The 16,077-nt window shown below is 39.3% G+C and overlaps 3 protein-coding genes across 3 annotated transcripts; 1 reads left to right on the plus strand and 2 right to left on the minus strand.

Annotated features, from left to right (window-relative positions):
• Positions 1 to 378: 378 nt before the first annotated feature.
• On the minus strand, positions 379 to 1,515 carry LOC149390115 (uncharacterized). The gene is made up of 2 exons (XM_089618985.1): positions 495 to 1,515; positions 379 to 386 (listed from the first exon to the last, which is right to left on the minus strand). Exons 1-2 carry the CDS (start codon positions 1,513 to 1,515, stop codon positions 379 to 381), a joined length of 1,029 nt encoding a protein of 342 aa, XP_089475111.1.
• A 3,404-nt stretch (positions 1,516 to 4,919) lies between these two features.
• On the plus strand, positions 4,920 to 7,550 carry LOC149390116 (chromo domain-containing protein LHP1). Its single transcript, XM_089620978.1, has 6 exons — positions 4,920 to 5,213; positions 5,312 to 5,337; positions 5,437 to 5,520; positions 5,607 to 6,290; positions 7,111 to 7,171; positions 7,283 to 7,550. The coding sequence occupies exons 1-6, from the start codon at positions 5,022 to 5,024 to the stop codon at positions 7,328 to 7,330; spliced, it is 1,095 nt and encodes a 364-aa protein (XP_089477104.1). The 5' UTR covers positions 4,920 to 5,021; the 3' UTR covers positions 7,331 to 7,550.
• Positions 7,551 to 9,130: 1,580 nt separating this feature from the next.
• On the minus strand, positions 9,131 to 10,146 carry LOC149390117 (Ribosomal protein L3 family protein). Its single transcript, XM_089620862.1, has one exon. It carries the CDS (start codon positions 10,084 to 10,086, stop codon positions 9,286 to 9,288), a length of 801 nt encoding a protein of 266 aa, XP_089476988.1. The 5' UTR covers positions 10,087 to 10,146; the 3' UTR covers positions 9,131 to 9,285.
• Between the last annotated feature and the right edge of the window lie 5,931 nt (positions 10,147 to 16,077).

Raw genomic sequence — 16,077 nt, forward strand, 5'->3', positions numbered from 1 at the left:
AGACGGATTGTGAAAGCTTTCAGTTCGTGAGCCAAAAACTGTAAGTATTTGTTTTTCGCTCTATATCGGTTGCTTGACTTATATGCTCTCGTGAATTAAACTAATTAAACATAACTAGATCTTGTTAATTATAACCATAATTTAATTAGCTTATGATCAGCGTAATTAATTATTTTTCCGCATTAATATGGTTATATGGTGGAATCATCTCAAAAGAGGCGCGTCGGAGCGATCGTTCGTGTCCGATGCGCGCTCGATCCACCAACAGGCACAACAATTAAGCTATTTGGTAATTTTGCTCACTGAAACAAGATTGCAAGCTAGGTTGGGAACATGAAGGACTTGTGACAAAGAGATGGAATCAGATATTTTTATTTTTCATGTCCCTGCAATTGGAGAAAGAGAGCCATTTGCAATTTTTACTTTCCTATTTCCCGCACAAGGTTTATATGACAAAAAAAGGCTTGAATTTGAGGTCATATGATCTGTGGCACCTGAGTCTATAACCCAAACATTATTTTCTTTAGAGCAAAGATAAGAAGACAGAGGACCTGCGAAGGAACACGAGGGAATATCAGAGTTAGAGGCTTTTTGTGTGGTTTGTAGCATCTTTAGGATCTGATCTATCTGAGCCTTAGTGAATGGTGGCTGCTCGGAGTTGGCTGACTGCTCTTGAGAAGTATCGGCCATATTAGCTTGAAGAGCTCTCTCTCTCTTCGTCTTGTATCCCGCTGGCTTGCCATGGATCTTCCAGCATGTCTCTTTTGTATGCCAAGGCTTCTTGCAGTGTTCACACCACGGTTTCTTCTTCTCCTCATTTCCGTGTGTAAACAAAGCAGATGTCTCCGGGATCTGATCGCCAGTTCTTTCAGTGCCACGCATGATCTTTCTTCGATTTTCTTCGATTCGGATTTCAGAGAAGACTTCTCGGATAGAGGGCAGCGGTCTTCTACCAAGAATTCTTCCCTTCACCTCATCAAGATCACGATTCACACCTGCTAAAAAGACATAAACCCGGTCATTTTCCTCACGCTTTTTTTGCCGAGCGCAATCTACTTTACTCTCCCATGTGTCATCATTGTATTGGTCCAGCTCCTGCCACAGCGTCACCATCTCGTTGTAGTAGGTCGTCACATCTCGGTCAGCCTGCCTGGATTGCCACAGCTTTGTCTTTAGCTCGAAGACTTGCGAAGCATTCTCACGATCAGAGTACGTCTCTCTGATTGAGTCCCAGACTTCTTTGGCCGTCTTCAAGAACATGTGTGGTTTGGCAATTGAGGCTTCCATCGAGTTGAGCAGCCATGCCATGACCTGCGAGTTTTCAGACCTCCAGGTGGCGTATCCATCGTCTCCTACCTTCGGTTGCTTGATTTCGCCCGTCAAGAAGCCAAGCTTTCCTCTTCCATCAATCGCAAGCTTCACGGACTGAGCCCATTCTAGGAAATTTTGTCCTGTTAGTCTGTGCCCAGTTATGAACATAGACGAGTGAACTATTGGTGAATGAGATGTTTCCATACTATTGATTTGAGTAATAGAGGAAGAGGTATTTGGTGTTTTAGGGTTTGTCGATTTTTCCATAAGAGTATCGCTCTGATACCATGAAAGCTTATGGAAAATAATCGAATGAATTTCATTAAGCCATAATAGGCGTATATATAGGATTTACAACCTAACAGAATATACATAAAAACAGCAACTAACTTAATTAGCTAGATACAAAAGATAAATATAGAATAAAATCCGATCCTAATAACTATACAGAATAATCGGATAATAAATAACAGAATAACACTGATTTCTTCATTAACTAATATCTCTCATCTTGCTTGATAATTTACTATATTTTTTTTAATTTACATGCAATTTTCATTGGTTGAAAAAATTTGGGGTATACTAGTTTTGCTAGAGCTAAATAGTTAAGCAACTTACTCTATAGAGCTAATTTGCGTAGCTAAATCAAGGGTCCGGCGGCTATATAGCCCAATAGAACTTAAGCTTTTGCAAAATAGCAATAGTTTGGCTATTATAAGCAAACTAACCAAAGTTTTTTAAAAGCCCAATTATACCCCTCGGCCCAATTATGACCCTCGGCCCAATTATTGAATTCTCTCGATTCTCTCTCGCTAATTTTCTCCCCGATTCTCTCTCGCTAATTTTCTCTCATTCTTCATTTAATTTCGTCGGCGAATTCTCTCGACGAAACCCTAGAAATCACCATCGTCGGTCTTTCTCTCGCACGTCTGCCTTCGCTGCTCTCGAGTTCTTCGCGAATTCCGACACCTGTGTGTGCAAGGAAAAAGAGACGTCGCCGTGAGTCGCCTATAATCTTCAATCCATCTCCGGTCTTCAATATTCGCCAAACCAAATTAACTGTAAGTAAATTTCATTCGTTTTAGTTTTGAAACCCTAGATTAATATTATAGTAGGCTGGATTAAACTTGGATGATTAATCGTGGCCTTAAGCTTGTGTGAGTTTTGAAGGTGTTGATTGCGGTTTTTGAAACCCTAGATTAATATTAAAGTAGGCTGGATTAAACTTGAATGATTAATCGTGGCCTTAAGCTTGTGTGAGTTTTGAAGGTGTTGATTGCGGTTTTTGTAACCCTAGATTAATATTAAAGTAGGCTGGATTAAACTTGGATGATTAATCGTGGCCTTAAGCTTGTGTGACTTTTGTGTGACTTTTGAAGGTGTTGATTGCGGTTTCTGTAACCCTAGATTTATATTATAGTAGGCTGGATTAAACTTGGATGATTAATCGTGTCCTTAAGCTTGTATGATTTTTGTAGGTGTTGATTGTATGATTTCTTGCTAGAGATCAAGAACGAATCCTATTAAAGTAACCTGGATTTAGCATGGATTAACTTTTTCTTTGGCAACGTTGAAGCAGATAATGAGGCAAACAAGGCAATCAACGGCAAGAAATGAAGAAGCGAGAGCTGCATTGACAAGCCAAGAAGAGGCTACACAAGTAAGTAACTGTTTGAATCTGTAATAAATAAAATTCTAATCCAGGCTAGTCTAATTTTAATCTGGTCTCTTTTGTGCAGTCGCGCAACCCGAGCGATTTCGTGATTGCGAGAGAAGCATGGAATAGCAACGCCAAAATAAATACACACATACGACTCGATGGGATTAAAGGAATCCTGTCAAAGCTGGTTGACGAAGAGATCAAGTCAGTGAAAAATGGGGTCTTCGGTCACTTGCTAGAGATCGAAAACAGCGCATTTCCGGGGAAGATTGTGCAGCAGCTGCTCCTGCGGCAATGCCATGCTGCAAAAACAAATGAGCTGGCATTCAACTTCAACAGACAGATTGCAAAGTTTGGTATAAGGGAGTTCGCAATCTGTTCTGGGATGCTCTATAAACACAACGACGATACAGATGACATAGAGGCTAAACCACAAGTAACAATCGTCGAGAAGTTCTTCAACAACAAGAATGCATCCATTAACAGCCTTCTGACGGTGTTCAATTCTTCGTTGAGCGCAACAAGTGAAGAGAAGGTCAAGCTCGCAAATCTGTGTATTCCATAGAAGAGGAAACTACTTTATTGAAGGTAAAACCTCTCCTATAAATAGGGGCCTTATTATTCTCATTTCATTAAATCCCAAGTTTTAGAGATTGAGTGCTTCTCTCTCTAGCTGGGCCGCCCCTCTCTCCTTCTCTCTCTAAGTTCTTTTCGTTTTTGTTTTGGCACCTAGGTCTTCATTTGACCTAGCGTTTTTAGCTCTTCGACTTTAAGACTTGTTCTTGAGTCGTTGTGTTTAAAAGTGCCCACACACTAATTCCTTTTCTCTCGAGTGATTCTTGCGATAGAAACTGTCGTGGTTGCTCGTGTTGCCGAGGAAAGAAGAGAGACATGCTGCGAGGAGAGACAGACGTTGCAACTTTCCAAAAGCTTCTCAACGTTCAAGCTTCTAAAAAGGTTAGTAAATTTATAATGCTCATAATAGTTTTTATTTACGTGTACTTGCTCTTTGTCTAGGTTAATAAAATCGTTTTACTTGTCAAAAGAAATTTTTTAAAATTCCGCCGCTTACCCGAAGCGTTAAACTTTTTCTTAAACCCTAGATCAATTCCAACAATATGTAGTTCAAATTGTCCTAAATAAATGACAAAATTAGGTCAGAATCATAATTTATCGTATGGCATCGTACAGACTCGTATAGCATCGTATAACAAAAAAATTTGAATTTTTTTTAAAACTATCGTACAGCATCGTACAACATCGTACAGCATTGTACGACATCGTATGGTATCGTACGACAATTTAAAAAAAAAAACTTAAACCCATCGTACAGAATCGTACAACATCGTACATCTCTTTGAATTTCATCGTACGACATCGTACAATATCGTATGACATCGTACTATGCATCAACCTCATCGTACACTGACCCTAGTTTCAAACCCTAACATTCTAAATCCGACCCAAATCAGCTCAAATCAACTAAAATCAGATAATATCTAAGTCCTAAACCCTATTCTAACTGTTTTCAATGAAGTTTAACAAGAAATTAGATGAAAAACTTACATTTTTCGTTGTTTTGAGAGCTCGAGATTTCTGACCTCCTCCGCCGCCGAACTTCGAACCTTGTCCATCGTATGCCATCGTACCAGATTGTATCACGTCGTACAAGGTCGTATTGAATCGTACCGACTCGTACAAGGTCGTATTGAATCGTAAATTTTTTTTTAGAGAAAGAGTGAGAGAATGTCGAGTGAGATAGACGAGAGAGAGAGATGTCGAGTGAATATTTATGTTTAAGGGGTATTTATATCCGTTTTGGATAAAAAAGTCCATTTTTAGATATTTTAAAAGTTAGGGTCTAATTTTGATATTTAATCCATTTTTAAATCTAATTAATGAAATTTCTCTTTCTTTTCACTTTTCACTGTATCACAAACCCACAAAAAGAAAATAAAAGAAAAGAAAAGAAAAAAGCGGGTTTATAAAATTGAAAGATAAAGGAGGCGGACGGAATAATAGCTGGGAAGCTTTGCCCGAGAGCGCTTCAATGGCGGAACAGTTTCCTTTCGGCGAAAATACCCGAAGTAGCCCTCTCTTCCCCAATCCCCACAACGTCGAATTAGAAGCCGACGAAGATTACGGTGACGGCGACGATGGCGCCGAGGACAACGCCGAGCGCCCGAAACTCGACGAAGGCTTCTACGAAATCGAAGCCATTCGCCGGAAAAGGGTTCGTAAGGTAACTATTACTCTACTCACCTCGAATTCGTGTTTCTTTCACATTTTTCGCTTCTGATTATCAGTGGTTTTGTGGTTTCTTTGGACAACGAAAATTAGGGTCAGCTTCAGTACCTTATCAAATGGTGAGTTTAATCGCCTTCTTTTTTGTTCATAGCAATGATTGAGCTAGCTAGGTCAAAGTTGTTTCAGAATTTGATTTTTTGTTATTTTTCTCTAAAAAGGCGTGGTTGGTCTGAGACAGCCAATACTTGGGAGCCTGTTGAGAATCTGCAGTCTTGCTCGGATTTCATCGAGGCATTTGAGAGGTTTGAATATAGTAGATGAAGACAAACCCATTGTTAATGTAGCAATTTGATTAGATTTTTTTTTTTTTTTTTAATTTTGAATAAAGTATGCAATCGGGGAAAAGAAAGCGGAAGCGAAAGAGTCTTCTACACACCCATGTGAAGAAGAGGCATCAAAATAGCCAACCGATTCCCATCTTCAGCGCTTCGGGCTCAGAGACTGCGAAGAATCTGGAGACCGTTCTTCTTAGCACTCCCACCACCAATCATTCCCCGGCTCAGGCTCAGGCTCAGGCTCTCCACAATTGCAACAACGGCGATGCCAACACAAGGAAGAAGAAGAGAGGCAGAGCCGAGAACGGGGTCTCGAACTCTCTGCGTAAGAGCAGCGGAAGGAGAAGCGCGGCCCGCAGCGAGCTCAAAGCCCCCGACAAGCTTGCGATACAGATCTACAACGACGCCGCAAAGGAGGCCAATAATGAGGACGGCGTTGCGGAGAGCCCAGACAAGGCTCGGAACGCGGAGGCCGCTCGGAGCACTGGAGCCAAGAGAAGGAAGTCTGGCTCCGTGAAGAGGTTCAAGCGCGATTCGCAGCTGTTCGAGGCCGCTGTCACGCAGAATCTGACTCCCGGGCCTGACTTCGTTCCCGTGGAGTTGAGCGCGGAGAATCAGAACCATGAGAACGGGGAAACTGCAGCTCTGCGTATCACTAAGATTCTCAAGCCCATAGCGTATGCAGCGTCTGTCATAGACGATGGCCAAGATGTTAAAGTCACCTTTCAAGTCATGAGGTTTCGTCGCCTCTCAAACTCCAATCTTACTTATTTGTTGCTTCATATTTATCCGTGTGTTAAAAGCATAGAAGATAGTTTTTCAGCGTCTATAAAATTATTCACATGTCATCCCCGAAAAATTGGCTTGACATTGATATACTTGGTTGAACCTTACGTAGAGGTTATAGTCTTGGAGATGATGGATAGATTCAAAGAGGCTGATGGAACTTTGTCTGATATTTATGTCTTGATACTTGCTTTGGAACAAAATATTTTGTTACACATTCTAAAGATGATTTTTTAATTTTATGTGTATTATATTGCTCGTAAGCTTTGCTAGGTAGGAGTTATGAAATGCCTGGGTTGGATTATTCTGTCCTAGGAGACCTTGATATACTACCGGTCCAGATTTCATCTACTATTTTCTTGAATAAAAATAGTGTTTTATACGTCTGATTATTTCTTCATTTATTTATTTTTTGTATGGTTATTCATCTCTTACATAAAGCTTGCATATAGATCACTCTATGTCTAACTAATTGTAACCCGTGTTATTTAATGACCATTCTTTCATAGCATTGGTATGATTAGACTTAGTAATATCAGTGTATGTGATCAAAACCATTTATTGCGACCAAAATGTAATTTGACATTCTCTGTGGGTATTTTATGGTACCTTTTATTTCATAATATCAGTTATAAACAAATCTTCGACCTTATATTCGAAAATGGTGGGCTTAATTGCTTGTGTATGATGCTTTACGGTTTATGCTAGACCTGTGGTTTCCAAGTACAACAGTGACTTCCTTTTTATTCAATTTATTCCCTTTGTTTGTAGGTCTGATGGAATGGAGGTTATGGTGGATAACAAGTTTCTCAAGGCAAACAACCCTCATCTGGTAAACCCTCATCTGTAACTCTACATATATACAGTTACATACATATCTATTGACTTTTCTGTGGTAATTGACTCTGACTGCTTTCTTGTCCTTGTATCATTGACTTTACAGTTGATCAACTATTACGAGCAGCATCTCCGATACGACCCGTCATCATGATCCGACACTGCAAAAACAATATGTATGTTTGACTTGTTTGGTGCTAGCTATATATATATCCCTGTAGTAGAGGCACTGCAGTTAGAACAATGCAGTTTCAGTGTAAAAACTAAGTTCTATAATTTGAGGCTAGATTACACACCAGTGTAGAATCTCACCATTCTCTCTCCTTTTCTTTTCTATTATACAGGTTCCACTGATATTTATTTAACTCCTTCAATGCCTGATTTCTTTGTGTGGTAGTGTAACAAATCCTTGGATAGTGATTTTGTAAGGGGTAAATGGCCAACAAGTACTAGTTAAAGAATATCAGTGAAAAGAAAGAACTCATGCTAGGAGTAGAAATGAGGTATGGAGGATCAAGTAAATCCATGGTTCTGCAGGTCGACATATTCATTTACAATCGAGGGAGGTTCGGTCGTGTCATGCATCTATAGATTTGTTGGGTATAATTTTTCGAAAAATGTTGACTTTGCAACATTTGAAAATACGTCTATAGCTCTCTATTCATTTGATAACAAATGACAGAATGGAGTCCACAATTATACGCTAACACGCACATAAAAGAAGAGGATGCACCATGAAGGTAGTGCCAATCCTGCTTGGAGTATCGAGTGCGTAGAAAATGTCTATTCCGCTCAAAGAATTTGCTGCTGTAACGTGTTGATTCCACTTGGAAACATCGTTAGTGCTAATCATATAAATAACATTCTACCTCCAAATCACCTATCTTCAAGAGAAGACACCCAAATTAAATTTCTTACATATATTGGTTTCTTACAACCAAGTCATATCGACCCATTTCCACAGGCTTTCTAATAGTTTTAGGATAAAAATCCAATATAATAAGAAGGCAACTGTGGTGTAAGTTGTTAATAAACTTTACCTAACCTTGGAGTCTCCTCATAGTATTGTGACTTTAAGATGAATAATTAATTAGGATGTCGTTCTGGTTGGCCGCCAGTTTAGGTCTGACAAAGAAATCTGAAAACAAGACACAAACAAAGAGACAGACAAACATATCACTCTAAATATGCTTCATAAATAAAACTCGACATAGACTTTGGGTGAACAAATTTCAGAAGTGCAAAATAGGAGCAATGAGAGAAGAAAAAGGTCCATCAGCAATTGTGCCCTCACTCATTGTGGGCTCATTGGGTCTGATAATCTTTTGGCCTCTCTTACTCTCTATTTTGGAGATGATAGAGCAGCTTTTGGAACTCGGCTCGTGCTTCTTTGCCGTACTGATTATCATGCTGCTCTTCGCCGTACACTTACTCGCTTCCCATTTTCCGACATTCGAGCCGTATAACAACGACGGTGATGGCGGTGGAAGTGACGGCTTTGGATTTGGGATCTTTCTCCTATTCTTTCTCTTCTTGCTTCTCTATAACCTCTTATGACCTCACTCACTCCCCTCTCTCGCAACATGTACACACATACGATACAAGTTCCGTTACTGTATTATCTTCTTCATTAACCAATTGCACTCTCTTTACTTGTAATTTATATTAAATAAAAATTCTTAACTCAGACTCGTAGTCTTGTCATTGGTTTTATCGATGTAAATCCCAACAGAAATATAGAGCAAGCTGAAGAGTTCGCTTGCGGCGATTTTCATCAGTACTTCGACCGAAATTTTTTTTTTTTAATTTTTGAATGATTTTCATTTCATTAACGGTACACACACCGGAAAATGAAATTCTGACGATATGTACCAACAAAATACTTGGCTGACATTATAAATAAGACTTGTGATGATCCAAAGTCTTCTTCTTCTTCCTTTCGGAGTAGCGTATCTGGACCGAATAATCAATTTGTAATTCATAAAAACCAACCACGGAATAAATAATTTGTTGTAGAATGAGAAAAGCAAAAGTGAGAAGCAGCTAAAAGTCTTCTACTTGTTCTTGTTTACAAAGAAATGGGCAACGAAGAAAAGAGAGAGGGATGGTTTAGTTCTTGGGAATATTGACGCCGACGATCTTGGCGGGAGCGATACGGAGGAGATTACCAGGCTTACCAGGGAGAGCTCCTTTGATCATAACGACGTTGAGATCTTGGTCGATCTTGACAATCCTGAGCTTGCGGGTCTTCCGGTTGGTCCCGCCCATTCTCCCGGGCATCTTCTTGCCCTTGTAGACCCTCCCGGGAGTGGTGCCGGCGCCGATGGAGCCCAATTGGCGGTGGCTCTTGGAGCCGTGAGTCATGAGGCCGCGCTTGAAGTGATGCCTCTTGATGCCGCCCTGGAACCCCTTCCCGATCGTCGTCCCCGACACGTCCACCAAGTCTCCCTCCTTGAACAGCTCGCTGAACTCCAGCCTCTGGTTCGCCTCGAACCCCTCCACGGAGGGCAGCCGGAACTCCTGCAGGTGCCGGAGCGGCACCGTGCCGGCCTTCTCCAGGTGCCCCAGCTCCGGCTTCGTCAGCTTCCGGTCGCGGACTCGTCGGTACCCGACCTGCACCGCCTCGTACCCGTCCACCGCCTGGGTCTTCAGCTGAGTCACCACGTTGCCTTCCTTGAACCCCACCACCGTCACCGGCACCACCGTCCCGTCCGCCTCGAAGAAGCTCATCATCCCCAGTTTCGTCGCCATCACTCCCACGCCCGCCTCCATGCTCATCGTCGTCGTCGTCGGACGCGCCGCCACGGTCAGCCTCTTCGCCGGCGTTCTCAGACGGAGGAAGGAGCTCTGGAGGAGGACTGCGCTGGGTTTCGGCCCAGGGAGGTGGATTGAGAAAGGGATTGTTGTCATCTTTCTTGCTCTCAGAGCTCTCTTCTGCTTCCTGCTTTTCGCAACTGGATGTCCTGTCTATCTTATCCGGATTTGTTATGACGATGGGTCTACATCTTTGGGCCTCTTCGAGGCCCAATACTCCACACTAATCCCTTTCAAATCACGAAAATAACTTTTTCTCAATTCGTAAACAAACATTATATTTAATTAAAAACATTGGTGTAATGAATTACACTCTATTTAACTTTATTTATTATTTATAATTTCATATATAAGATAAATAATTTCAAATAATATTAAAAAAAAACACTTTTTTAAAAGGATTTTAAATAGCTACTATTATAAAAATATTATATCTTAAAAATAATATTTTTGTAATTTTTTCAAACAACCAACCAATCCTCTAGCTTCTTTTAATATTCAAACCAAACCTTCATTTTATCAAGAAAATAGTCCACCAATTTGAAGTAAATTAAATTAACTATCTTAGTTAATACTACGGTTAGGTAGGCTATTTTTTTTTAATAAAACGAGAATTCAGCTAAAAATCTTAAATAAAAGGAAAATTGCCAAAAGTAGGACTAAATTAAGGCCAATTTCCATTTTCCTACTTTTTTCAAAAATTTACCAAACTAGGACCGGTAAAAAAAAAGTCAAATGAAAGATACACAAAATTCTACCTATTATACCATCATACTAATTACCAACCTACAATCTTCCCCAATAAAATCTCTTATTTTTTCTCTTTCTTTATATTTTCCCGCTCAGCCCATCGAGAAAAAGAATTTTTTTTACTAGTCCTAGTTTGATAAATTTTTGAAAAAAGTAGGAAAATGGAAATTTCCCTTAATTTAGTCCTAGTTAAGGAAATGGTAGTTGCAACAAATTCTTGTTAAAAAAAATAGACACAAGTTTTAAATATGAAATAGATGTTTAGTGTTTTTTTTTTTAACTCGTATGTAGTTGACTTTTTTTATTATTTATTAACCACGATTAATATAAACATATATAGTATCAAAAATAGGTTTTCATAGGAGACAAAAGAATATTAATATTTGTATTGGTACCAAAATTATTTAAAAATAAAATAAAATAGAAGTATTGTTCATGAAATATGTATTTTCTTAGACTTTGTGAGAGAGACAATATACAATTATTTAATTTATAAAAGCTATGATTAACTTTAATACACATTTAGAATTGACTTGTATTCAAATTTTTTTGTTGAATAATTTGTTGTTATGGTTAACTGTCAAATAATATTGATCTCACGATTTACGCCTCAAGAAGGGCAGAGCCTCCACGAGCCAACAAACAGCGACCATCAACGGAAAAGCGCGTTGAAACAACAACCAAGCGGCGACTCCCCTCAACATCGTCATTTGAAGAGCCACCCATCAGATTAGAGATCAGTGCCATATACCGGATCCCAAAGCCTAGATCGCCTATTTTGAAATTTGAATTCGCGATCCCTATGGGAGAATGTTTTTATTTTGCTTTATGTGTTTATTTTTGTAAACCCCTAACAGGGCCCGAATTTTATAATTCGCATCCGCGAATGCCCCTTTTGCAATGAAAAAATATTTTTCCGCACACATTGCTACTTTTGAATAATTTTCAAAACTTACGCATTCAGAGGAATAAAGAGTTAAAAAAAACAGCCTTACAAGGCCACGTCTTACGAGACGCAGCCCCACATGATCAGCCTTTCAAGGTCACGTCATACGAGATAATGCCCCACGAGTTAGCCTTACGGGGCCACGTCCCACGGGACTCAATCCTACGGGACCAAACCTTACGAGGCAATGTCTTACGAGACACAGCCCTACGAGTTTAACCTTACGGGGTCACGTCCCATGGGACTCAATCCTAAGGGATTAGCCATAAGAGGCCATGTCTTACGAGACATAACCCCACGGGTTAGCCTTACGAGGCCACATCCCACAGGACTTAATCCTACGGGATCAGCCCCACATGGTCATATTTTGCAAAGTCGAGTCCCACGAAGCGTACCAGTACAAGATACGTCTCTAATTCACTAGATCGAAAGATCCAAAGATATCGACCACGAAGCTCTCAGGAAACACAAGACACATTTCCCGCACGACAAGTCGAACAAGATAGAAATGATACCCCGAGAGCGAAAACGAAAACATTTGGCAAAGTTCAACCCCTAACTATTGGCATGTTGAAACCATCGTCATGCAAACCATTGACAAAGTTCAAGACCAAACTATCGGTGTCCCAAAGCCTTTGACAAAGCAAGACTATCAACAGAGAGAAAAATCTTTGAACTATCGACGGCCATACCATCGGCAAAGTTCAAGACCAAATATCGGTGACCCAAAGCCTTTGGCAACGCAAGACTATCGGTGAAGAGAAGAATTCTTGAAATATCGGCCATCATACTATCGGCGAAGTTCAAGACAAAACTATCGGCGTCCCAAAATCTTCGGCAAAACAAGATTATCGACGAAGATAAGAATCTTTGAACTATCGGCGGACAAGACTATACGCGCACGAAATTATCAGCCTTAAACCTTAGACTGTTGGAATCGATCTAGGGATTAAGAAAATAATTAACGCTTCGGGAAGCGGCGGAATTTTAAAAAATTTCTTTTACAAGTAAAAACGGTTTTTACTAACCTAGACAAGTGCAAGTACATGTAATTAAAAACTAATATGAGCTAAGAAGTTTACTAACCTTTCTTGAAGCTTGATCTTTGAGAAGCTCTTAGAAAGTTGCAACGCTCGTCTCCCCTCGCAGCACGTCTCTCTTCCTTTCCTCGGCACCTCGAGCAACCACGAAAGTTTCTATCACTAAATCACTCGAAATAAAGGAATTAGTGAGTGGGCACTTTTAAACACTACGACTTAAGAACGAGTCTTGAAATCGCAGAGCTAAACACTAGGTCGAGTGAGGACCTAGGTGCCAAAACAAGAAAAATCGAAAATAAACTAGAAAGAGAGAGAGAGAGGAGTTCGGCCAAGTTCTAGAGAGAGAGTCTCTCAATCTCTTAAACTTGGATGAATGAAAAGTGTGGAATGGGGCTCCTATTTATAGGAGAGGTCTTACCTTCAATAAGGTAGTTTCCTCTTCTATAGAATATCACATATTAATGAGCCAATTTCCCCTTTTCTTCTATGAGGCACACGGCCAAGACTTGCCAAGCAAGTCCTTGGATTTGTTTCCTCTTTTATTTGCTTCTCTCTTGACCCTTATGGCCGAAATTCCCTTATGCCATGCATAGGAAATTTGTTTCCTCTTTTTCTTTTAGCAAGTATCTAAATACATTTATGCACAAAATAAACTCTCTTTCCTCTTGGGTAGTAGGCGCCCAAATCTTCTAGAAAGGCTTCTAGAATTTTCTTCACTTGTTCATGACAACATAAGAAAAGGCCCATTTAGAATTTTCAATAAATTTCTTATGAAATGAAATTAATCCACAAGGCCCAATAATCAAGTTATGGCCGAGTGACATTAAGTCATCAAATGAACTTGTCAAAAAAATTTTATTGACATTCATTTCATCCTATGTCTCAAAAGACAAAAATACCATTTTGACAATTTTCGTTCTTGTTTTGACTTAGCTTCCAGTTTAACTATTCCTATCGATGTGATTCGTGACAGTGACCACATGGACCCAAATGAACAAAGCTTGAGCTAAACACTTGGACTCAAAAGTTCACAAACCTTTTCCAAGTTTAGCTTAATGCCAACTGACTCCACTAAAGAGCTGACACTGAAAATCTCTCGGTTCAAATGAATTTGTTTTCTACTCAAGAATTCGACCTAATTATGATGAGCGGATCCACTGAATATTATCTATGTTTACCCTTCATGAATGTCATCAGCTAGTCGGGATTTACTAAATTACCATTTTACCCTTCTAGCTGTTATTTCCTCAACTCCTTTGTCGCTTGTGAATAAGTTAGAAACAATGTATTGACGAGGAGCTAACAAGTCACATTGTTTCATCCAAAAGAGTCAGGACTCAATTTGGACACTGGCCAGTTCATTTATTCACACTCCAAGGAACAAAGCATGAGGTGACATACATTGCATTTTAGCAATCTTGTACATGAATTCCATATCTATGAGAACTTCACAAAGTTACTCATGACATACTCACAACTTAGTACTTCACCAATAGGCCCTGTTCGGAATCACATAGTGAGTCCGAACTCTGACTTTCTCAAATGAGAATACTAAGGTGTGAAATGACATGTCTCATTTCAGGATTAAGGTAAGCATGATGCAATTCATACATAGTGACTTCGAGACATAAGAGGTTAAATGGTTTGTTCTTATCTTGTCTCTAGAAGTGCACTGGTCAATTCAGTACCTTCGGAAGATACCTAGAAGAACTATAGAGTCTCCAACTCTCAATGCCTCATAACCAGACATCATAGATTCTTCTAACAATCATACTCAGGTCAATAGTCCTTTGACCCTTAGATTGCGAATATATCGTTTTAAGCAAACTACGAAGAGTTTGTTTATGCAAATCTACATTTGTCTCTTCGTAAGTTGTTTAGTTTGTTTATGGACTAAAAGACTAAGGTTTTATCATAAAGCTTCAGACAAGGAAGATTGAATGAATGTTTCAACTTTTTTATTAATGAATAAGCAATTACAAGCAAGAGTCTTCATGATACTATATTACATCAAATGTACATAAATAGACACTACTACTCTTCTTGTGGGCACCATTGACAACATAGACAAGAGGAAACCTTAGGCAAATAGAATATTAGGCAAGAGGAAACCTTATGCATGATGGAAAGCATTGGCAAACTTCATGGCCGAGACTATCGGCACAAAACCATCGACGTTAGACCATCGGCGAACCTCATGGCTGAGACTATCGACATAAAATTATTGGCAAGCTTCATGACCGAGACTACAGGCATGGAACTATCGGCGTAGAACTATCGGCATGGAACTATCTGCGTAAAAATATCGACACGAAACTATTGGCGAGCCTCTAAACCTTCGGCAGACACCAACCTATTGTCAATGGTGCCCACAAGATAAGTAATAGTGTCTATTTATGTGCATTTGATGTAATATAGTCTTACGAAGACTCTTGCTTGTAACTGCTTATTTATTAATAAAAAGTTGAAACATTCATTCATTCTTCCTTGTCTGTTTGAAGCTTTATGATAATCTATAGTCTATAGTCCTTAAACAAACCTAACAACACATGAAGAGACAAATGTAGATTGGCATGAACAAACTCTTCATGGTTTGCTTAAAACTTCATATTCACAATCTAATGATCAAAGGATTATTGATCTCAGTACGATTGTTAGGAGAATCTATGATGTTTGGTTATGGGGCATAGAAAGTTGGAGACTATATAGATCTTCAAGGTATATTCTTAAGGTACTGAATTGACCAGTGCGCTTCTAGAGACAGAATAAGAACAAACCATTTAACCTCTTATGTCTCGAAGTCACTAGTATGAATTGCATCATGCTTACCTCAATCCTGAAATGAGACATGTCATTTCATAGCATTCTCATTTGAGAAAGTCAAAGTTCATTCTTTGTTCTTTAGAATGTGAATAAATGAACTGGTCAGTGTCCAAATTGAGTCATGACTCTTTTGGATGAATATATGTGACTTGTTAGCTCCCCGTCAATACATTGTTTCTAACTTATTCACAAGCGAAAAAAGAGGTGAGGAAATAACAGCTAGAAGGGTAAAATGGTAATTTTGTAAATCCCGACTAGCTGATGATATTCATGAAGGGTAAACATAAATAATATTCAGTGGATCCACTCATCGCAATTTAGTTGAATTCTTGAGTAGAAAATAAATTCATTTGAACCGAGAGATTTTCAGTGTCAACTCTTTAGTGGAGTCAGTTGACATTAAGCTAAACTAGGAAAATGTTTGTGAACTTTTGAGTCCAAGTATTTTAGCTCAAACTTTGTTCATTTGAATCCATGAGGTCACTGTCACAAATCATATCGAGTAAGAATAGTTAAACTAGAAGCTAA

Source organism: Urtica dioica, chromosome 7 (assembly GCF_054948205.1).
Source record: "Urtica dioica subsp. dioica isolate 48M chromosome 7, U.dioica_male_clone48M_v1_H2, whole genome shotgun sequence".
Lineage (NCBI taxonomy): Eukaryota > Viridiplantae > Streptophyta > Magnoliopsida > Rosales > Urticaceae > Urtica > Urtica dioica.